At 42.4% G+C, this 24,204-nt stretch overlaps 1 protein-coding gene across 5 annotated transcripts; it reads right to left on the reverse strand.

The window, feature by feature from the left end:
• Positions 1-456: 456 nt before the first annotated feature.
• rtn4b (reticulon 4b) lies at positions 457-21,291 on the reverse strand. 5 transcript variants are annotated; one of them, XM_053619357.1, is made up of 9 exons: positions 20,208-21,291; positions 16,566-16,634; positions 14,307-15,710; positions 4,663-4,870; positions 3,662-3,800; positions 2,776-2,845; positions 2,566-2,612; positions 1,818-1,876; positions 457-1,457 (listed from the first exon to the last, which is right to left on the reverse strand). In XM_053619357.1, exons 1-9 carry the CDS (start codon positions 21,031-21,033, stop codon positions 1,415-1,417), a joined length of 2,865 nt encoding a protein of 954 aa, XP_053475332.1. In that variant the 5' UTR covers positions 21,034-21,291; the 3' UTR covers positions 457-1,414. The 5 variants fall into 5 exon arrangements, with proteins under 5 accessions (XP_053475332.1, XP_053475333.1, XP_053475334.1 ...); XM_053619358.1 differs by lacking the exon at positions 14,307-15,710 and having other exon boundaries at positions 20,208-21,284; XM_053619359.1 differs by lacking the exons at positions 14,307-15,710; positions 16,566-16,634 and having other exon boundaries at positions 20,208-21,283.
• Between the last annotated feature and the right edge of the window lie 2,913 nt (positions 21,292-24,204).

Here is a 24,204-nt window from a genome sequence, read left to right on the forward strand (position 1 = left end):
ATACATGTATCTCGACTACTATATAGACGGTAAGTACGCGGTTTGAGACGCAGCCCACGGCTTCAAGCAGTCGTCTATTAGCACGTACAGCTTGACAAATAATTAACTGCCCTTAAAGCGTCCGTAAAAAAATGTAATAAACACACCCAAAACTGTATACGGTTCCATAACGAAGACAAACCGTATGTTGATACGTGAAATTCTGGAGGGACGTCGGACGGCGTGGCACGGTGACGTAATGACGCGGGCTGTTAATCTAATTATGTTCTAAAACATGTAAAACGGGAACACGACAGGAGTATTCTAAAAGCGACTCATGTAAACACCTTGATCACATTATTACCTTACTCAGAGTAAGGTCAGTCATTAGATTACTGCTGTCCATGTAAACGTAGTCCTTGTGTGTGAGCCCACCTGAACCATTAAAGAAAGAAATAAAGAAAGAAAGCCACATGATTCGTCTAGAAGCTTTATTGGTGCTTGTTTAACATTTCACAATGCATTCCACAGATGTTCACCACGACCGTATGAAGGAAGTATCATTCACAATTACTTGCATAACAAACAATGTGTTAAGTCATGTTACATAACGTTGCAGCTTTAAGTATTGGGTCCACAAATAAACAACTTTTTTTTTTCTCTTTTCTTTTCTATTTTTTTTTTTTTTTTTTTTTAAATATTTCTCTAAATCAAATGTCTTGTAAACGTTTTTCATTCGTTTCCGTTCCAGAGATTTCACTAAACAAGCTGCGACGAGGTGAAATGAGCGTCTGGATAATATGTGTATGCTCTTATCGAGTCTAATTCGCCTAGAAATACTCAGAAGCATGAAGTGCTTATGGAGCAACTCTTTTGCTAGTTACAACACAAGAGCCACTTGAAGACAGCGAGAAGCTTTTTGTGAAAGGTTTCGAACACAGTTCATCAATAAAACTTTACAATTACAGGAACACTAAATCATAACAAAAAAAAAAAAAAGAAAGAAAGAAAAGGACATAAGGTTTCTGGGTCAAAAAAAAAAACAAAAAAAAAAACGGTACCATTAAAGTCTACCTCATTTAAAAAAACAAACCAAAAAAAAAAAAAACGACGTGAATGAACTGAATTATTTCTGAAACACATACGGACATAGACGATGATGACAAACCCAGTTAATGAAATACTATAAACGCTCGGTCAGGAAACACAAGTCTTGTCTTATCATACCAGTCAGTGTGTCAAGATAAATACGTAGTGGCTCGAAAACGGTTTACAACTTCATCGTAGCGACTGGTTATGAAGAGAGGAGGAACAAAAAAAAAAAATAAAGGCAGAAAGAAGAACGAGCAGGATTTCCACTGGGTGTGACGGCTTGTGTAGTGGAGAGATGTGTGAAAATAAGAGAAAACCCACGATCCTCCGAAATCAACGCCTTTCACTCCGCCTTCTTCTTCGCGCCCGGGATTTTAGCCTGGATCCTGCGAACAGGGCGAGAGGAGACGCTTTTACAGACTCTCATATCCATCTGAATTTCAATTAGCTTCATGGATAAAAACGTGTCTAAATTTACACTCGTACAAAAACGTCGATTTAATTAAGCCCGATTGGAATAATATGAAATTAAATATTACTAGATTAACCTGTAGTGTGTGAAATCTAAATCTGAACCCGTTACAGAAGAACAACCACGGCGTGATACGATTCACACACGCCTCCACCAGGAAGTTGATTGTTTTCCAGTAACGGCTCAGCAATTCGCCAAACAATTACAATTTTTTTATTTATTAACGAACAACACTTTGTACTACTAATGATCAAAAACAAATAAACAAACGTACTTTCCGACAACATCCTTGACCTGGTTCCTCACCAAGGCGATGTAGTGGTCGATCTGTGCCTGCGAGAAAACAAAGATTTCGTATAGATTAATATCTAGCGAGGTGAAAAGGATCAAACGCGACGGGGCCGAGACTCGTCATGTGATGCGAGCATTCAAAGTCGCGAGCATTTCCGGTTGCGGCGACGACAAAAAGACAAAAAAAAAATAAAATAAAAAAATAAACCTCCTGTACGGACCGGCGGCAAAACGATCGAGGACGGGCGTTACGGTTCGCTCCTCTTACACCACGAACATTAGCTCACAAATACTTTTGTTTATTTTACAATTGTTTACTAACAAACATTAGTAAACCTTCCTGTTATCACTTCAACAACACTACAGCAGCTAAAAAAAAAACAACGTGATGGAAAATGTACAGTTTCACCTCGGACTGTTACAAAGCGCTGACACTGGAGACTCCTTCCATTGAAGTCAAACAGACATCTCTCAGCTTGCAGTGAAGAACGTTTAGATACAAATTCGTTCGTACACAAGTTTGACCAGATCCCTCCGTTAACCAATCGGCGCATTTTTAAAAACCTAGTTTGTGGATTATGATGGAGAAACACACACCTCATCCTACTGCAATACTGAGAATATATTTCAGCTAAGAATCAAGAAATGTGACTAAATTACACCGGGTATGATGAACACCTACAGTGTGTGTGTATAAATAAATGACGCAGCAGGAACACAGTAATACTGACCTGATGTTTTTCATACACGATAGGGCAGGTGAACAAAGCAACCAAGCCTGAAACAAATAAAGGGAAAACATGAAAACCGTCGCAGATACGGCACGTTTAATCCAATCAGGTCACAGCACGGTTTTTTCCCTTTTTAAACTCTTGGAGCTCTGGTGTAAATGATTAAAAACACAGCAGACTAACAGGTTGGAAAGTGAATGAATAACTCACCCAGGATGAGAAGAGTGAGTCCGTTGAACAAGGCACCGACGTACGTCAGGATCCACATGAGCACAGCAAACTGGAGAGGAAAAACAACACAAAAACGCACGCACAAAATAATGAACCTTTATAATATACAAAATGATCAGACTGAGAAATAATAATAGGCAAGAGTTTAATGTGTAATAAGTAATGAAGAATGTAGAAGGAGGAGGAGGATTATTTGATGTTCTACTTCACCACAAACCATCGACAACGTACAGAACGTGACTTTATTCCTAAACCCTATATGGACGGGATTAAAATCCACGTGAACGCGCAGGACTATTCGACGTGTTTGCATAATTTCGACTGAAACAGGAAGTCAGGGCGGGACATATTGAGTGGCTCCATCCCCTTTTTAAATAGCCAATAGCGTTTAGCTTACACACACACACCGGACTCGGTACCGTGGATATTTCTAACGTTGGGGGCGGGACAAATCGGATTCTAGAGAAAGTGTTTGATTGGACAGATAATCTGATGAGAAGCTGAAGTGCTGAATGATGTCATCAAAACAGTTGCTCCGTACCGGTGGTAGAGAGAGACCGTACGTTTTGAACGCGTGTATCTTCTAAATGCCAGTTTTGTCAATGTTTTGGAGCGAACTAGATTACAGACAACTCTGCTTCATCACATCAGATCACGGTCGATTATTCTCCCGTAACAGCACGAGACGCGAGTGTTTTATCGAGATCGTCTTTATGACCATATATGGATGTCTGTTCGCGATCGAAAGGATTCTGATTAAGATTCGCCTCTCTTCCTTCTTCGGTGTAACATTATCCGTGTAAAGGCTATATAAAGGTATATCCATGTAATATAGTGCGGGGTTCATGATTTGTAAGAACCTCACCTTCAGGGAATCGACCAGGTCCTCGACCAGGAAGAGGTGGCGCAGCTCGTTGATGGCGGTGTTGATGCGGCCGAGGGCGATGTCGCTATATTTGCGGACCACCTCGTCGGGCAGAGACACGTCCTTCTCCAGATACAGCCTGCACAGAGAAGCGTACGTCACCGTGATGTCACGGGCGTCTGAAACGTTAAAACCTCGTCACGCCTCGTCGGGCTGGAAGACTCCGTCGTGTCCGAATCGAATGTTTACGCGGAACGTACGCTCCTTCATGTATCCTACGTGTCCCGTAATCCTCTGCGTCAGCGCTGGAGAAGTAGTTATTCTTAATCTTATACGTCTGTTATAAGGTTAGTCAGGACACGGTTGGGTTTCTGTGTGTAGAGTATATTGTTAAGTATGAAACTGTAACATCATCAACTCCGGTGCGTCCCGTTGTTAATATGTTAATATGTTATAAATTAGAGATTCCATTCAGAGTTTTCTTTTTTATAAATAAACGTTGCATTTAGATGGAAAATAAATAAATAAATAAAATGTAACGTTGAATAAAACAAAGTTTAATAAAAAAATATTTCTGTAGACAGTATGTAATCAAGTTGGGTTTTAACTTTTTTTTTTTTTTTTTTTTTTTTAAACTGTACTGCTGGGAAACTGTTTGCAAACCAAATACCACGATACCCATTGTGCAGAAACGACTTCGTATCGTATCGTATCGCCTCACCCTGCGACATCCAGGATCACTCTCTTGCCCTCTAAAAGCTTATTTCCTTTTCCCGCTTTTTTTCCCCCTCATCTTTTTAAGAAGAAGGATAACGATGAAGATGATGGTGTTGGAGTGAGTATTTTAATTTTAGATCAATAAACTGGTTGAAAACGAGCCTCGTGTACGCAGTCGATGTATAATTACACGGAAGCCTGAACGTGGAACCGCGATCAGCTCGGACGCTCGTCGTCGTGGTCCAGAACTAACGATTTACCCGAGCTCGATCGGCGTCACTCACTTAAACGGGTGGCCTTCGTCGCTCTTCTGGATGGCCTGCAGAACGCCCTTGTATATCCTGAAGCTGATGGTGACGGAGAGGAGCGCCAGGGCCACGTAGGACAGCACGCTGATGATGCTGCACACGCTGAGCGACAGCAGGAGCAGGAGGCTCGCTCCGAACACGATGCCCGAGTTCTTCACGTCGCGCCAGTACAGCAGCTCCACCACTGCAGGCACAACAACACACACACGCTCTGAGTAAAACCATACATCACAACCAACATACTTTTTAAAAAAAAAAAAAAAAATTAAACAGGGTCAAACTTGAGCAGTGAGATGGCAGCGATGAAGATTTAAATAACGAGACAAAATGAGAATAATGGAAGATAAATATCTTTTTTTCCCAGATTTAAAACACACTGTCCACGTAGGACATGACAATAATTTACCGTACGTTTGTGGAGTTACTGTGTACATAATGTTACACAACTATACACTACGTGCCATCCCAACATCCAAATCTGATCATTTAATTCCCTTTACGATAAGGAAGTACAGACAAGGTACAGATAGGGATGAGGATTAAAAAAATTAAAATAGGATTACAGGAAAAGTTGGGTGTGGTCAGGGGTTTTAAAGCAAAGACATATTTGACAAAAAACAAACAAAAAAAAAAACCTGTCAATCTGAAAAGGAGGCGTGGCCTCTGTCTATTAGTCTCAGTTAGGAGGTGTGGTCTGTGTGTTCGTTCTAGAGAAGAGGCGTGGCCTCTCTGCCTGTCCGTTCTATTAAACAATGCGTGGCCTCATCTCGTCACTCAAGATGGAAGGAAGTGTAGCCTCCATGTCTGTTAGTCTCAGTTAGGAGGCGTGGCCTGTTTCTGACAGTAGCGGTGAAGAGGTGTGACCTCTGAGGCAACCGAGGACACTCGTGCGCTCTTTAAACGGATGAAGAAATCAGACTTTTTTTTTTAACCCAGCCGATTTGATTAATAAAAACACTATCACCGCGATCCTGATAAAAGATAAAGCGCATATGAACCCTTTTATTGACCCGACTTATTGGACAGTTTCACTCGGTATAAACAAACGAAATATCTTGATCGCGGCAAGTCTGTTATAAGATGAAGTCAGGACACGGTTGGGTTTCTGTGTGTAGAGTATCGTGACTCTGTGTTTAGCTGCTGGTGAGCAGGCGGATGGGAAAGAGGAGGAAGGAGAAATAAAACTGCAAATTCTTAAAGCCCGGAGTGTCTATTTTCATACGAGCCAGACACCACTACTGTGGAAGGTGACATCACAAAATAATTCAACGTGGAGCGAATATCCAAAGTCACGTCTCTCCATGACGCTGCGGTTTAGTCTACTTCCTGTCTTGTTTTCGTAAATCCGCTTAGAATTGTGCAAAAAGTACAGAGACTCCGGCGTGAAGTAAAAATACGCTTCGAAACGTGACTTTAAAGAAATTCAAACACTGATGCAATGAGACCGTGTGAGAAAACGCTCTGATTTGTATCACGAGTCTCTGTGCTTTGTTGAAAGTTTAATACGACCGTAAATAACTTCAAAACCGAGGCAGGGCGAGATCTACGTGTTCTAGCTTAGGCGCATCCCTGAGACGTATCTCCTCCACCCTGACCTCGTTCGGCTTGAAAACGAGCTCATAAACAAACGGTCAGACCCTGACATGTTTGTGTGTGTGAGTGATGTAATCTCTTTCTGATACCGGGTCAGAAACGTGCTCAACAGCACGAACGCCACACACACACACACACACACACACACACACACACAGACCTGCATCGCTCCAGTCGGTTACGGCCTTCACGGTCTCGTCCTCACGTCACAGACCGACGTGTTAATTTATCACGACTTTCCGTTCCATCAGATTAAAACAGCGGATATAAATCCACACCAGCGACCGCAGCATTTCTGACTGCAGCACTCGGACGACGTCGGTCACTCGAGACAGGTCAGATCTACATTTAGACGTGAAAGAGGCTATTTTTTGACCTGCTGATTCGGAGGCATGTTCATCGCCGAGGTAACGGTGGCTTTGCCTCGAGTACACGACTCAACACATCGGATATAATCAACGGAATAACGTACAGGGTGTCGTTCCGACTGAAACCTATACGGCTAAATCATCGGTGCGGATTTAAACTCGGACAGCTGGAGAGCGACGGACGCAAACCGTGTGATTTTGGAATTTTCCAGACTTTCCCGCATTTCCTCGATTCAACAGTGCGCTTAGCGCTACGAGATCAAACTATTACATAAAAACTCCAGGTACAGCTTTAAAGTACGTGATATGAATTACAAAGTTTTTGTCCTGTCTGCATTTTTCTAACATGTAGGTTAATTAATTTAATGACTCTTCAACAAAGAAAACATATTGAACATCTAATCGGAGATAAACCACGATCTTCGGTGTGTCACGACGTGATATCGCATCGTATCCAATTCGCTCTGAAATCACTTGAGTTTAGCTGTGCGCGCTAATTTGTCTCGGATGGGCAGGAAATTCAAGAAGCACATGAGCTAAATTGTCTGTTGCCTAATTTAAACACCGCCTACTTTTAAAAGTGCGATAGTCGATATTTTTCCATTTCCTACCAGCACAAATAACACGGTCCTGAACGTTTCTATTTGATTGGCCTCTCGTCATTCATTTTATAGACACGCCCCCAAACACCTCTTCACGTCCACGTAACTCGTTACGAGGACAATTCTGCATGTTCACAGAGTTGTAACTTGGCATGGTGATGCCACGATGATCCTTGCTAGCATCCTTGCTGTCAACTCTAGTTGAGCAGCAAGAAGTTTCGGGGGGGCGGAGCTTTGTGTACAAGGGTGGAAATGAGAGCGAGTTAAAATAAATACATCAATCCATAAAATCGTATTCACCTCCACCAGTCCGACACATTTCTCCCCCCACAAACCTTTAAAAGGAGAGTTAGGTAAGATTAGGGGTGCGTCTCGATCAGCTCCCTAGTTCAGCAGTCAAGGTGCTGATCAGGGAGTCGGCCATTTTAAGGGCTGTCTTCAATCACAAAATCCTTCCAACGCACTGGAATGTTCCCACAATGCACTGCAAAAAACAAGGGAGCATCGATGCTCACTAAAATCACTTTGAATCATCAGTGTCCCAATGTGTAGTGAGCCAGGGTCCTTACCGGCACCCCAACTCGCCTACTCCATATACTGATTCACCACCTAGGAAGTTGATTGAGACACACCCAAAGTCTGTAACAGGCAAGTACGTGAATTTGACATTCAAGTTAATTTTTTTTACTCCTTAACCCCCACACATCATTCTCAGCCAAGTTCAAAGAGCTCTGCCTCTACCATCTACATCCAAACACAAACCAGCTTTCCAGACGGGAAATCAGATTTCCAAACGGGTTCTCTCAAACACCCAACACTTAACACACCTGTTACACGTACAGATTACTTGTACAAGTACGAAATTGAAAAAAATTGACCACTGCACCTTCACAGAAGTCTGTTTCCACCACGGACAAAAATCCCAAAACAAAACAAACGTAATTGTGACTTTAGTTCCCGCAATTACACAATTACACCTCACAACCCCCCCCCTCCCCCCGTTTAGACATCCACCTGACATTTAGTGCGTTACAAAGAAACAATCAACCAATTCTGAGAAATACATTCACAATGACCTTTTTAATTGATTTTTTTTTTTAACTCCATGGCAGAAACGGGCTTCCGTACGCTTTTAAGTGACCTTAATGCCACAGCGGTGGGTTAAAAGCACAACATACACACGTATTAATTGATCCTTTTAGTGACTCTGTGTGTTCCAACAAAAACAGCCATTTTTTAACAAATTCAAGGTTAATTAGGTTCATTAGATTGAAAGAAAATGAGTTTTAATATGTAATTGTGTGTGGAGTTACACTATTAAAGCCTCTAAAACTGTTAGAAATAGAAAGCTTTTGCTTTATAGCTTTAAACATCGTGTGGAATGCCAGGTGTATTCATATACACCTGATATACACGGTACCGTATCAGAAACGATACGTGTCTCTCTCTCTCTCTCACACACACACACACACACACAGTTTGCATGTTGCACGCATGTGTACACCCGGTATAATGCCAGCATTAAGGGTAGGTAGTAGGTCTCACCCACTCTCAATAGGATTGCCTACATATGGTTAAGCACAGACTGGCCCGCGTGCTCTATAAATAGCACGCGCGCGACGACAGCAAGCTCCCCACCGCACCGAGCTCGCGCCATCACCGCTACGCCCCGTCTATTTATGTATTCATTTACAAAATCAAAAGCGTCCTTTCGTCTGCGTTTACATCTTACAGACACGAACGCGTTCACTCCGACACTTGCTGTCATTGCAACATGGACGACCGACACGCGCACTGCGACCTCCTCGCGCGCACCACGGTTAAAATGACGTAAATTCGCCGAACGAGACAAACGAAAATCTGTCGTTTTTTTCTCTCTTAAATCCATAAGAAAACGCTGTCTTAACCGACAATCCTCCATCAATACTAATAATAATTTAAAAAAAAAAAAAACAAGACAAGAGACTAAATTTAAAAAAGGAAGCACTAACCCTGTTTGGCGTCCATCTTGCGCCGCCCGCACCAACGCAACCGAGGGAGCGCGTGCACGAAAGCGCGCACACGAGTCCTACTGCTCTGTGCGCGTTCACGTGGTATAACAAGAGCTCGTTTCACACAGGAGGAGAAAGAAAACAATAAGCGTATGCTTCTAGAGTGTGTTCCCTCCCCCAAATCAAATTAGTGCACGGATTAACCATCTCTTTCTTTCTTTATTTCTCTCTCTCTCACACACACACACAGGCTACTCGTTTAACAACACATTAACATCCAGGGACAAACAGCCTGGTTGGTTGCTGAAAATTTCCCCCCATTTTTTTATTTTTTTTTTTTAATAAACACAACCAGACACTTTCTGAAGCAATATTTACCTTCACCGTTTTAATTGCTAAACTATAAAAGGATTTTAAAAAAAGTAGTATTTGTGAGTTTTCACAAAGTTTCAGGACAAACATTGTGCACCATAAATCTTCTGGATTCAAAAGGCTTGAGAATGTTAACGATATTTGGTTTTAAAATGACCGTTCTTGAAACTTCCTAAAAGAGAAATTCAGTTAATCATAAAGTCGGTGGTGCGAAAGCGACTAAACAAGATCTTGAGTCTGTAATGAAGTTTTGTTTTTTTTAATACAGCTCTTCAGTGATTAAACTCTTGCGTCGCGGAAAAGCGATAAAAACGACCCCATTTTTATTGTATTTTCTACGAAGACGGGCGTTTGCGCCACACGGTCGTATGATCACGCTTAGCTCCCGACATGGCGGTCGAAAAGGCCACGTGCTGGGAAAACCAGACGTTCCATCGATGGTTTGAAAATACAATGAAACAATAATCGCAATAAAAGTTTACAAGTAGCATCCATTTTTCATTTCGCGATTCGGCAAGCGTTTAATATCTGGGGACTGAACGAGAACTAAAAGTAATCAGAAGACCGCCGACTTCGGCGATAAACAATAAAGAATTGAGCAATTTTCTCTATTAAGTACTAAAGATGCTTGCCATTGAAGGGGGTGAATAGTTTTGAGAAATCATAAGTTGCATTTTCAGTTGAATTTGGGGAAACCACTTGAAGCATTCGTCGTGTCGAACTTATTTCAGTTGCTCTGGTTTGATTTGTTCGTTGCGAACAGCGGAACGCCTGTAAATTCCGACGATAAACCCGATTTGCAATGAGGAGGTCGAATCATTTTGATTACAACTATAAAATAAAACAACGTCCTATTGTTGTGTGTAGCGTTACCCCACTGCTTGTTTAAAGCTCATCACCAACCATCTTTTCTTTACTCATGCAGGTTGTTCTTGCTGCAAGGAAAAGAAAAGAAAAAAAAAAAAAAAAACCAAACCCTTCCTGAGGACTTTCCCCACACTGAGTAATATCTCAGCATTTCTCATCTACAGAGGAAATAGTGCAATCAGATTAAAATTTGAGTCATTGCGCAATCGCCCTCAGTTACCTTTACACTAGTTACGCAACTGTTAGTTACAGCTAACTTCAGCCTAAAGTACACCACCTTCGACTCGTTCACAAACAGTCAGATTCCTTCTGTGCACTTTTCTGGCCGCAAGCTTCAGGATCTGACTGGCTCACAACACATTCATAGGCCGGTTATCAATAATACAAATTAAAAAAATGTTAAAATAAATAAATAAATAAACAAACAAAAAACGTACGAGTACCATGCCTTAAAGATCTTTTAGGGAAAAGATACAGTCACTAAACTGAAATTTTGCCTGAAACATTTGGCGGCCGTTTCCAACGACTCAAACACCCTCCTTCCTGTGAAAGTAGATGGCCCCAGGCCACAATTATTAACAAAGACCTGCCAGACTCTCTAGTAAAAACGAGAGCTTGTGAGGCTAATCTACAGTTAATAGCTGCCTTTGGCTTTATCTTTGGTTTTTCGTAGAAAATACGTTCTACTCCGAGAACGCCCGAGGCTTGTATTTGAGGACATATGGAGCAGATTCAAAATGAAACCATGTCCACGGGAATCGCTGAAAAGTTCTGAAACCCTGAACGGCGGCTAGCGACAGCTGCTGAGCACTGATTGGAGGGCCAAGGACATAAGGTGTGACATGAAAACGGTCTAACCCCGACCATTCCCGGTCGTACTTTGATATCTTACAAAGACATTTTCGGGTGTTTTCGGTAAACTTTCTTAATACGTAGCCGATAAATGAAACACGCGTTATTTGTAATCAGAAGGTAATTCTGTGTACAGTTGCTCTTACAATTTGGCAGACAGGCTTTAACCAGATGTACTGCCAACTCCTAAAAATAGGTCCCTAAAATAGCGTTAAGCTCTACGAGACATTTTGCCAATAACGCAACCCTGAACACGTACCATCCCCGAGAGCAAGTGACCAAGTATAGTTCGTCAGGTATGCAGCAAAACTCTACTTTATTAGTCTAAATGCTGCTAGTGACAAGGGCTAGCGTGCAAAATAATCCCATTCCACAAATTCCAACACCTTCTTAATGCTAAGAAGTGGCTCTGAAGTAGAAGTGCTGAACACTATTCAGCACAAGCTCATTATATTCAATAAATGCTTTGAAAGCCCATTTCTACTGAATAATAATGTTCTTACAGCGAGACTGCGAAGTCACCGCTGCGGCAGTTGATCATGATTTGTCCTGTTACAACCACGCACTTAATCATCACTTTTACTGTGGCAAATGGAGCTGACCCTGAGCACAATGCCCTTGCTGTTGCAATTCAAGTCTCGTCTGTCGCAAAAGGCAACACTCATGATCATCAGACGATACAAAGTACCCAAAACACGCCCGAGCCTGCGAGCCTCACCAAAATCTTAAGACGACGGCCGACAACTGCAATGTTAGACCTGCACTCAGCACGCACGCTGGACATTTTTGGAAACAGTAGGTGGGAGTGCTGAACTGTAGGTGCAGACTACCCAGGGTTATAACCGCTCCAAAAACAGCTGCACAGTCCCATACAAATAATGGCAAATCACTGCAGTAAACCTTAGCACCGTTCAGCCTAACGCACCCAGAACCTTTGGACACACCAACTCGGTCGTGACAACAACGCTACATCGGGTCTAAAGGTCCATCTAACAAGCAAGCAAGCACGTGTTAGGACCGATTACACCCTTAGATATACAAAACGTACAACAAGCAGCTCTGAAAACGTGACATTTCAGGAAACATATCTGACCAGACTGAGTTCCGAATAACCGGTCGTACCCAGAGCAGTCTTTCCTCTCAGAAGTCACCTAACAACAAGCTCAAAGAGTTTGTACCCTTGTCTTTCCAGTTTGGTGAAGACTGGCACTCCTGTTTGTCCTGATTGTCCTGATTGTCCATGGTTTCCCCCGTGGATGATTAGGGCCGGTCTGCAGGGGATCAGCTTGGCATTCCAGGCCGGTTGAGGAACGTGGAGCTGCAGTGGCGGGTGGGGCGAAGGGAACAAGTTGTAATGACGAGAAGGAACGCTGCCTTAACTGTGATGACTGCAGTGATCTCTCTCTTTCCCTCCCTCTCTCCCTTTCTCACCCCCACCTCTCCCTGCCTCTCTATCTCACTCTCATCCCCCCCCTTTTCTCTCTCTCTCTCTCTCTCTCTCTCTCACACCCCTTCACCTCTCCCTTTTCACACCCCCCTCCCCACCTCTCCCTTTTCTCACCCCCCCTCCCCACCTATCCCTTTCTCTGGTTGCAGGACTGAAGTCAGCTGACCGTCTGCTTGCTCTGGGAACCTGTAAATGCACTGACGCAGCAACTCCTTCCCCTAGCAAACCCTCTCTCTCGTCCCACCCACGCGTTACCCTTCTCTTTAGATTCAACCCCAGCAAACAGATACAGAATTCCTCTACCCTCATCTCTCTTATGCAAGACCTACTGTATCGAAATACGCCATCGGGTGCCAGACGAGTCCTAACGTTAGAAGCCATGCTAAGTTATTCGACGGGTGAATCTACTGTGCATTAAGGCAGTGAAACAGAAGAACCAGACCGAGATATAAAAAGAAAATACATGAGCTCATCATGAGCAATGCACTAATGTACTGCCATGAGAAAATAAAAAAAAAAAACAACTAAATAAATAAATAAATAACTATGAGTGAGAGAGAAATCCACTAGATGGCACCTCTGTCCAAGAAATCCAGAAGTCAGCCTCAACAACCTGTCACTTATTTCCCCAAATCTAAAAAAAAAACAATTACTTGTAGTTAAACCTTAACCACCTAGAAAAGATCATCTGTAACTGATTATTAGTTGTTCACATTCTTTCAAAGATTACAGGCCAATCTCCAAGGGCAAGATCCACCCTGAAGGCTTTAGGTACAAGGTGTGATCTCATTAAGCTCTACAAATCCACCATGTAAACAGACCAAAAATCTGACGACCTGCCCTCTGGCACGGCGCTCTCTCCTGGAACCGACTCAGGCGTTTTATCTGCACTTGATGAGCTGGGGTGTCGCAATGCAGGAGCATAAATTTATAGCAACCCGGCAACCTGTAACGGATTCCCAAACAAATAGAGGCACTTCTTCACGGATATTTTTATATGTCAGCCTGGACAAGTTATTTAAAAAATAAAAAAAATAATCTGTATTGCAGATGATCTTTAATACAAAAATCACCCTGATGCTCTTACGCATAGGTGACTCATTAACCGGTGAGTGAGGGAAAGGGTAAAACTGCTGGTGTGTTGATAAGCAAAACAGGAACGTCAGTGATTGCATTCAAGTCGAAGAAGTTTCCTCAGGGCCGGTTACATAAGAGTGTGCAATCAATCTCGGTTGCCAAATACAAACTGGTTTGAGATGGCAACCAAAATCTGGGCTGTATATTTATAAACACCACGGGTCTGCAGATAATGGAGTAATGAATGGATATGAACAGATAGGGTGGGGGGAAAAAAAAATGAAAGAACATTCACTACAACGACCACAAACATGCATCAAGACCGTCACACCATGCAGAACGAGGGCGGAGGGGAAATGACGAAAGGGATACCGTAGGGATGACGGGAAGGTGATGAATTTATCCACAGATATGAAAAGGTAACGAGCCGTTACACTGCCTGCCAAGTTACCTGCTCCTGCATTCAGGTTAGGCAGCTTGAGGTCTTTAGGTTCCGCTTTCTTCACAGCCACCGTCTCGGTTTTGACCACAGGACTAGGTGGCGAAGGAGCCTGGGCGGGCACTTGGAAATCGGACAACTCTAGGCCTGCCTTACCTCTCGCCGGAGAGGTCTCGTTTGCCGTTTCGGTGAGGAGAAAGTAACTCTGACTCTTTGTTTCTTGTGCAGGCGGGCTCGCCTCTTCCATCTGCTCTTCAAATTTAGCCGTGTCCTCGTCGTCGTCGGCCATTTCTGACGCCTTGGCAAACTTCGAGTTTTCAAGCGTCTCCAAAAACTCGTCGACGGCGCCTCGAGGTGGCTTCTCGACAAACTCGAACTCTTCGGACGAGACCTCTTGCTCGGAAACCTCGTCCTCCGCCTCCGCTTCCTCTTGCAGAGCGTTCTTCTCGAGTTCGATCTGGAAACTTGCTGGGTTCTTTGCCATGGCCTCCAAGACTGGAGAGAGCGAATCTGCTGATGGGCTCTCGGAGTCAGAGTGTTCTTGGGCCTTTCCAGTTGGGAAGCTGAGACATTCGAACTTGTCAACCATCTGAGCAGAATCTTGGCTCAAAGTTTTAAAATCGTCTTGGTCTTCTACGATGGTTTCGGTGGCTTTCGGAGAAATTTCAGCCTCCTTAACGAGATCAAACGTGCCAAACATTTGCTCTGAAGCCTTTTCTTCTTCTTCCTCTTCCTCGTCTTCTTCTTCAATCCTCACCCTTTCTGCAGCCTTTGCCTCAGTCTCCTCGGTCATCTCCTTAACCAAAGGAACCTTGGCTTCGAAAGCAAACGAATTGTTTGCCAACAGTGAGAAAGGAGCATTTGGTGAATCATTACCACTCCTATGGACTGGACTGAAATCAGGACTTCCCTCTGAAGATCCCGAGTCTACTTTATCATGGTTGCGTGGCGAAGACTTCAAAATATCTGGGAGAGATGGTGGCAGACCGGATTCCTCATTATCTTTAGGAGCGGTTCCAAAAAAGTCAGACGAAGCAAGCTGTTGCCTCAGAGACTCTGTGGCCGCTTCTCTGGAATCGAAAGACTGCTCGTAGTCCTGCATGGGCGAACTGCCTTGCAGCTCTCCCTCATGGGCGTTCTGAACCAGATCTGGAGATGGACTATCTGACATCTTCGCTGCTCTGATGTCTGCTGCGGTTTCTCCAAAAGGCGAGAACTCGCCGGCGGGTTTCTCGACAGGCGAGAAGTCTTGAAAAGGGTTCTTTTTCGTTTCAAACATCAAGTCATCATCGGACTGGCTTAATACGTCTGGATCGTTTCTGGGCGTGCTTCTAGAAGGTGAATCGTTGCAGAACGAATCCATGGTTGCTTTGAAGCTTGGCTGTGTGCTAGCGATTAACGAAGAATCCTCGTATTCTGTTGAATTAGAGGTAGGGGTAAAATACAATTAATGGCAACATGTTCTTAAGGACAGAAAGGACCGGAGATGGAAAAGATCCAGCAGAGGGGTCATATTTTCTTCACCGTTCTCAAATCAGCTAATCGGGGTTACTAAATTTTGGTCGATAAACCTCACATGGTGCAACCTACTTAAAGAAGGTGAGACACCTCTCAAAGCTAGTGACCTTTGGATGGTTTTCTTTGTGTTGTTTTAGTCTGAAAGGGCATGAAGGAAGTTTTCCTCCATAATTAGTTAACTCTGTTATATAACTATCCTGACCATCAGATGACAATGAAGTTATTATACGCTGGCCATTAACATTCCATGATAGTGTGCTGAACAGCTCTAAAATGAGGGTTGATTCTCATCATCTCAGAAGGGAAGTTCTTTCACAGTCAGGACTGAGAGCAGAGGGGAAAGAAGAAAAAAAAAAAACAGAAACAGAAGCACAACTCTCTACTGAAGTGGACAGAAAAATAAACGTCACATTAGTACAAATTACATTCCTCATTTACTTAAAGGCCTTGGAACAACTGTGTAAGAAGCCCCAGCATGCAAATCCACCGTTAACAGTTCCTTTAATCCGAGTAGATATTTTTTTACGTTTCCAAAAACACTTCTGAGGTTTTGAGCAGTCAAATTAGTGTTAAAAATAGCGACAGAAGTAAAGCGTAAGCATTTTAGATAAAGCGTCAGTTATGTTCCAAGTTATTTAAGGCCTCGTCGCTGCACGTTAGCAGCGACCAGTTAGTGGGCAAACATGTCGTGAAGCCAAACACCCTGAGCTTGAAAGTTAAAAAGAGAATTAGTAGGACGAAGAGAGAACTTGCCTGAAGTAAACTGCATCAGAGTCGGAAAAGAAGTAGCAGGAGCAGCAGAGGAAGGAAGACTGGGTTCATCTGAAGGAACAAATGAGAAAATGTGTGTGAGGAGGACAGATAATGAATACCAGAAGGTGTGAGCAAGCAAAGAGTTCGATAATACCCATCTCCGCCTGACGTGAGATATAGGAGAGGCGTCAGTTGTGGATGAGTTCGTGGAAAAAAAACAAAAAGTTTCAAAAGATAGAAGGACCTCGACAGACTGTCATGAACTCACCCAGATAATAACTGTCCTTAAAAACCATATACAATACCACGACATTACAATACATGGGCTTTGATCTTATCCGTGAGATGGATGCGGCCGAATTCCAGCCACACCTAATAGCTGTTTGAACATCAATTATTTAACCAAGGGTTGTGGTTCCTGATTGGCTGTAATGAAAACTTACAGCCACGCCGGCCCTATGAAGACCCCTGTATTAAAAGGATAATACTGCATTCCTAAAATAACGAGTGATATTTTTGTCCGCCGTGTCACCAAGCTTCCAGAACCATCTTTAGTTCCTGCTCCATGGGCGATGCTTTTCTACTAAACAGGAATCGTGGGTTTGGAGTACAGCATGTCAAACCACAGGCTTCACATAATGACCCATCTTATGCTCTTACGTGGCATTTGTTTCATATCAATAATGGTACAGCACCACCGGCAAAGACTTCTGCGGCATGTACTTCATATATATATATAAAAACCTATTATAAAATGCTAACAGTTTATTTGTGCAACGAAGCAAAAGCAAAAAGGTTTCCAGCACAAACCAGGAACTCGTTCGGGATGGTTTTTGAACTCTTTATTTTCTCAGGAGTTTACAGGGATTTGGTGGAAACTCGGGGTATAAAAGACAGCTGCCTTTGTCTATAATAATAATAATATTCGTGGTGAATATCATGAAAGCTGACTGTGAGCGCATGCCTGTGGATGACCGGACTCAGGGTTTGCGTGACTTATATCCGAGCGTGTGCGCGCGTCTGAATGTTTTCAATCTCACGCTTACAAATATTGCACAAGAATAGCGTTGATTAAAGCCCCCATGAAATCAAAATTGGCGTTTTGTAGCTTTTAGTACGAATATATTCGCCTTAAGGTTATCCATAAGCTAGCGCGCTCCAGAACAACGACACAATTTAGAAGGTATACGCGTCCGATATCTACAGATTCTCTCGAACACCGCTTCTCATCAGATCTTCTGTCCAATCAAATGCTCTCATAGTATCTGAAGCGTCCCGCCCCCAGCATGATAAAAATCATATATCAGTATCAAATATCAATATTACGACGCCAAAGGGTCGTAAATGCGTCTCCGGCTGTTCAAACACGCCCATGTGTTTTATTCCGTTTTCCTACTGTACGTTGGTTAAGAAGGAAATGGCTCAAATTCATTCGCTTTCTATTTTTGCCATCAAGTAGACCTGTGAGGTAAGCTAAACGCTACTGGCTAGTTAAAAAGGGGGAGGGGCCACTCTATAGGTCCCGCCCTGACTTCCTGTTTCAGTAGAAATAACGAATAACCCTGGACTTTAAATTCAAGAGATTTTATAGCAACATAGGAATGACGTCAAAGTGTGATTAGCATGAGGAACGGAAAGCGCGACAATCGAGTGGCGTGGCAATCGACGCCAAAGTTCTGGCACTGTCAGAATGAATTTTTTAAATGATATAAAATTTGACAGAGGTAGCTTTGCTATGGCGATCATCCAAAAGCGACCAATGGGAAGACGACGTAGGATGACGCAAAACTTACGGGACGACTACAAATACGCTAGCGATCGTGACGGCAAAGCCAAACGACGATCCTTATTTACCTCAAGCTCATTTGCCCATTAACGACGCAAGTCGTTTTCATAAACTGCGGGTCTATCGTTGGACGACCTTCATCCGTACAATCTGACACAAAGACGGTGTTATATATCGTACAGTCCGTTATCATCGTCCGTTAGGATCATCTCGTACAGGAGTTATATACGGTTATGAACTCTTGCTCCGAAGACTTTCGATAACCCGCAGCCCTAGACGAGATTAAACGTCGACGCCGTCCGTCGAGGTCTGCTCAGTGAGGAGGAACAAAACAAAAACGAAACCCGTGCGCCACAGACGACGTCCTCTGTAACTTTTGAAACGAGGCCGACAAAGAGCCAGGCAGCGGAGGAAGGGACACACCCGGCCCTGAACCGCTGAAATTAACACCGCCGGCTGTAAGGACCACTCGGTCTATATATAGATTGTGTTTCAAATCAGCACCCCTCCCTCCCTCCCTCGCTCGCTCGCTCCCTTCGATCCATTTGGTAAAAGGGTGTGGTCCGGGGATTCGAGCCAAAGTTGAAGCGTTGAACGAAATCCTAAAATCAGAGACTCGATGAAATGTGCAGCATCATTGCATTTGGCGCTCGACAGCACAGAAGTGTACACGCCTTCGGTTTTCAAAGTGCACCACGAGTGAAGTGTTTTCAGGAAGGGAAAGGATATAGGTTTTTTTGTTTAGGTTATTTATTTACAACAAGCCCATATGTACTTGATTAATGTATTATTAATTAGTAGTACAGTATAGACAATGCAATAGGGTTACAAATCACTAGGGTTAATATTCATATTCATCCTGGTTACCCATTAATTTACTGGCAAAGGTGAATAACGTCTTAATATTTCACAACCCCACCCTGTACTAAATAATAATCTTCCCATCAGGCATTTCATACAAAATTAAAGCTTTAATAAACATTATTTAATGGAAATTCCTTGTAGCTGTTTTTCCAGACATTAATGCTACAGCATTAAATATATATTTTTTTAAACTTAAAATTAAATTATTCACCACACCTAAAGCTTGGGTTTTTTTAAAAAAAAATAAGAAAATAATTTTACGACATAAAATCAGGACTGTTGTGTATTTTTATGCCCTGGAGCCATAAATCTGAAGGAAGCTTTGACTCCTATTGTTTGACTAAACGCACACACCCCACTAGCGATAGCATGAATTAGCATTACCAAGTTTGGATAAAATTACCTCAATTAAAGCTAATTTCCACATTTAAACACCACTACAAACGACTCTGCGTTTTAACGGCATATTATTTGTACTTATACATGATTTAAACGGTTGCGTTTTTTTGTTGTTGTTGTACATATTAACACGTTTGCTAATCAGACAGCTAAGCTACGCACGTCTGTGTCATCTATGCTAGCTCCTGAATCGCAGAGGTGTCACTCCTCTTTTGATTTTTTTTTTTTTTTTGAAATATTCACATTTAATTAACTTATAGTCCCCTGGGACGGTTTGGTAACATTTATAAGATATTGGTTTGTCAAAAGAAATACATATAGTTAACCTAGCAAGCTGGGTGTGTTTAACAAAAATAAATATGAGTATTTCCAGAATCTCAGGAATAGACTGATCCTCATTATGATTCATTCTTTTCTTGTGGTCATTATTATAATATTATTTTACAACATAGGAGCCAATTTTGACTAAAAATACATGTCCTAATTTAATAATGAATCCAAAACCTCGAATGTCATTCGTTTAAATTGATTTGAAATGATATTAAAAATAAACAATTACAAAAAAAAATTATAAATAAGACAGCTCCACTCACAGGCTGATGGAGACGCAGAGGCTGCGGGAGTCGACTCGGAGTCGATTCTGAAGCTTTCCTCCACCAGATTCCTCCTCTCTGGCTCTTTTTCCTGCTCCACGACTGAACTTACAGCTTTCTCGGGCTCAGCAGGAGCTGAAAAGGCTTCCTCTTTTACACCTGCACTAACGCCAGAAAAGTCCTGATCTTGTGCTTCAAGCTTGGATTTGAAAAAGAGCTCCTCCTGAGGCTTCGTGCTCATCAGGATCTCCTGTGATCTGAAAGCCTCCTGGAGCTCTGTAGCAGATGAAACCACAGGGTCTTGGTCTTGAATCACTCGTGTGAACGCTTGTACAGGTGGTGGAAACGCTGCAGTAAGCACTACCTCCTCCACCTCTTTCAGATCCACCAGTTTTAAGGATTCTTCTGTGTCTGTGTCTTCTTCCTCTCCTGCTGTAATCTCATCCTCTTTCATCTGAGTGCTGTCCGGTTCCTCAGGGCTTTCACACTCCACGGGTTTAGAAATCAAATCAACAGATTTCTCCAGACATTCCGTCTCGGCTTTGTTCTCGGTTGTGTGCAGCAGATCCATCTCCTCCTGTCTGCTCATGACTTCTTCTTCTTCTTCTTCTTCTTCTTCTTCCTCCAAATGAGCCTCCACGTGAGCTGCTTTCTGCACTTGTCTGACATCTTTAACATCCCGTTCTCCACCAAACAAACCTACATTTCCATCCTGAACCAGTTCCTGAGCTGTGGCCTCCCTGAAACCTGACTCACTCCAACGCTTCATCTCGTCTTCTTCCACTTCGTTTGGAGTTGTGGAGGAAACTTGTTCGGCGTCTGCCATCTTGAAAACGTGACTTTCTTTAGATATTTTTCTCTAATAAATACTGATTCGTTTTTAACAAGAAGATGGCGACGCGCTTTTTTTTTTTTTTAAAACCCCCCACTCTCACCTCCTGTGGTTTATTCTGCAAACCGACACCGTGCTTTGTTTGTTTTTTTGTGGTTTTCTTTCCCCCCCAGATTAAAAACTGACGACCGCCGGCACAGAGGAACAGAAGCACACTAGCTGAAGCCGAATCACTCTGCTGCTGCAGAATATTGAAATGAGCATGCATGAGCGACACGTCATCCAGCCAATCACAAAACAGAGAAAAGAACACCCCCCCCCCTCTCCTCCCGTCACCGCCCAAACGTCGACGTTCGATATTCGCGGACATGCGGAAATTAAGGGACCGTCTCTAAAGTTACATACGACATTGTTAAACACGTTTTTAACTTCAATAACATTTGAAGGGAATGACTTACAGTCATATAACCAACTGTAAAGTGTTCATCTAGGTGTCAGTTTTAATGCACACCTTTTAGATTTTTGATATTTAACCCTACAATGCATGAACCAAAAAAACCTTCACGAATGCATAAAGGGGGTCAAAATGACCTCGTACTGGATTGAATGGTTTTTTTAAAAAGAAATAGATGTCCTATTAATTAAATAATATATATATATATATATACCTAGTGTTCACCTAGATGAACACTTTACAGGCATTCCCTTCAAAGGCTATTGAAGTTAGAAACGTGTATAACAATGTCGTATGTAACTTTAGAGACGGTCCCTTAATTTCCGCATCTCCGTGAATATCGAACATCGAACGTCAAACCAACTTTATTCCAGTCCCCTGGCCTAATTTTGCTGTAATATAAAGTCTATAAATGTGTAATATTATTATCTAAAATCCCCTTATATCTTTTGTACAGTTTTGGATTAAATTGTTTCACATTACATAAACTGACGAGCTTTCCAAGAGAGATAGAGACAGATAACGAGTACTTTATTGATCCTCACTGTGCTTTGTAATGGTGTTAATGGTTATAATGGAAATTATATTGGTTTAATGGAAACTTTAACAATCCCTGTGGGTCTCTCCTGGAAATTTGCTGCCTTCTATTGGTGGCATGTTATGTTTAGTGGACACCGTTAAGGACAGGGTAATGGTTTTAATGGTTTGTAATGGTAGTGGAAACAGTTAGAATTTCTGTGATGGTGTCTGTTGTGTTTCTGCAGCAGGGCAAGGGGGAAATTTGGTGTCACAACAGCCACAACACAAGAGCAACAGTTAGGACTAAGACTTAACACAAAAGCTTAAAAGTGCACAATAAACTCATAATATACCACAAATAAGAAGAATAAAAAAATATACATATAAATAGATCTCCAAGTTATTTACAGACTAAGATTGCTGTACAGATTAACTGTATGAAACATATTACAGGTTGGCAGGCTTAAACCTGTACATTTGACATGTTTGATGAGCGGTTGTGGTAGTGTGTGTATAAAAATGTACAATAGTCATAAGTAAAGTGGCAGTACGTGTGTAAGAATGTGCGATATGTTGGTCAGGATGCAGTGTAGTAGATGAGGATGCAAAATAGGTACACATGTCCATCGTCTCCACTGTCCGCAAAGTTCCCCAACCTCATCGTTGAGTCGGATAGCAACGGGCAAGAATGACTTCTTTTACCTTTCCTTCTTACAGTGAAGCTCCGCACTTTGGCCAGTGTGGCATGGAAGGGGTGTTTGTTATTGCTATTATGGTGGGATGGATGGATACACTATATGGACGCCTGACCATAACACTTGTATGTGTTTGTTGAACATCCCATTCCATATTTACTCCCCTTTTGATGTTATAAAGCGCTCCACTGAATTCTGAAGCGTGGCTGCGGGGATTTGTGTTCATTCACCTACAAGAGCATTAGTGAGATCAGGCACTGATGTTGGGATGTCGAGGAGGCTCCAGTTCCAGTTCATCCCAAAGGTGTTCGGTGGGGTTGAGGTCAGGGCTCTGTGCAGGACACTCGAGTTCTTCCACCTACCGGGTGCCAACCCATCGCAGGGCACGACCGCACACATACTCACACACTAAAGGCAATTTAGAGATTACAAATCAGTCGACAACACACGTCATTGGACTGGAGGTGGAAACCGGAGTGCCCGGTGGAAACCCCCTGAAGCACGAGGTGAACAGGCAATCTGGCTGGTATTTGGGGTGATTAATGGAGACTTGGCAACCCTAAATGTAAGGCAAAGTTCAGTATGTTTGCTCCAGAAATGTGCAGTAGTGTTACATAACAATTTAAACATTTAAATAGGCTGGTGGTGGAGAGTTTCAAAAGAGGACATATGGTGGAAAACTGTATGAAATTAGAATTTTAACAAATAATAATGAAGGCCCTACTTTCTAATGAGTTTACACATGGTTTACTGACTGTGACTTGATAGAATGATGTAATGTGAGGCTAAGTTCAGCTTGCAAAATCATGTCATCTGAAGAGATGTTTTTCATACACCAGTCACGGACAGTTCCTTTTTTCAATAAAAAAAATAAAATAAATGAAAACTGACTCACTGTACTGTATACGTGTTGCATTGTATAGAGCTCCATGCTGTAGTTACATGACTATAAATAAAAGCTGTAGTTTTGCCACGTGAGCTTGGTGTGCTTAAAGCCGCCCTTTAACACGCCCAGGTCATGTATTGATTTTCTGGTGTTCTGAAAAGAATCAATATTCCTACATGTGCTGTAACTGTAGCGAATTAAACACCTAATGCACTTCAGCCCAGTGGACATTAACGGGAAAAGGTAACGTTATCCTTTCGAGCATGTTCCTCCTGCACCGCTTTGCATTGCATTATGTGACTCTGCATTCGCAATGTGCTTAGACGGCTTATTCTCGCTTCACTCAGCCTTGGATTACTGCGATACGGATGATGATGCAGCTTCAGTCACTTTTAGATTCAGCATTTTGGCAGGAAGTAAGATTTTGGAATGCACGTCCCCATGGGATAATGTTTGAGAGTGATAATAATAATAATAATAATAATAATAATAATAATAATAATCATCATCATCATCATCATCATCATCATCGTCATCATCATTCAATCAATAATCATCAGGAATGATTTAAACAGAAATGATTATTTTCAAAAATTATTGTTATCATTAAG

Source organism: Ictalurus furcatus, chromosome 29 (assembly GCF_023375685.1).
Source record: "Ictalurus furcatus strain D&B chromosome 29, Billie_1.0, whole genome shotgun sequence".
Classification (NCBI taxonomy): domain Eukaryota; kingdom Metazoa; phylum Chordata; class Actinopteri; order Siluriformes; family Ictaluridae; genus Ictalurus; species Ictalurus furcatus.

Bases quoted from the DNA above. Each gene is read 5' to 3' on its own strand.
- rtn4b (XM_053619357.1), bottom strand. From the start codon at position 21,033: ATGGCAGACGCCGAACAAGTTTCCTCCACAACTCCAAACGAAGTGGAA. The intron at 16,635-20,207 runs GTGAGTGGAGCT...TTGTTCCTTCAG, and splicing joins CTCTGCGTCTCCATCAGCCT to ATGAACCCAGTCTTCCTTCC. The intron at 1,877-2,565 runs GTCAGTATTACT...GTTTTCTCGCAG, and splicing joins TCGTGTATGAAAAACATCAG to GCACAGATCGACCACTACAT.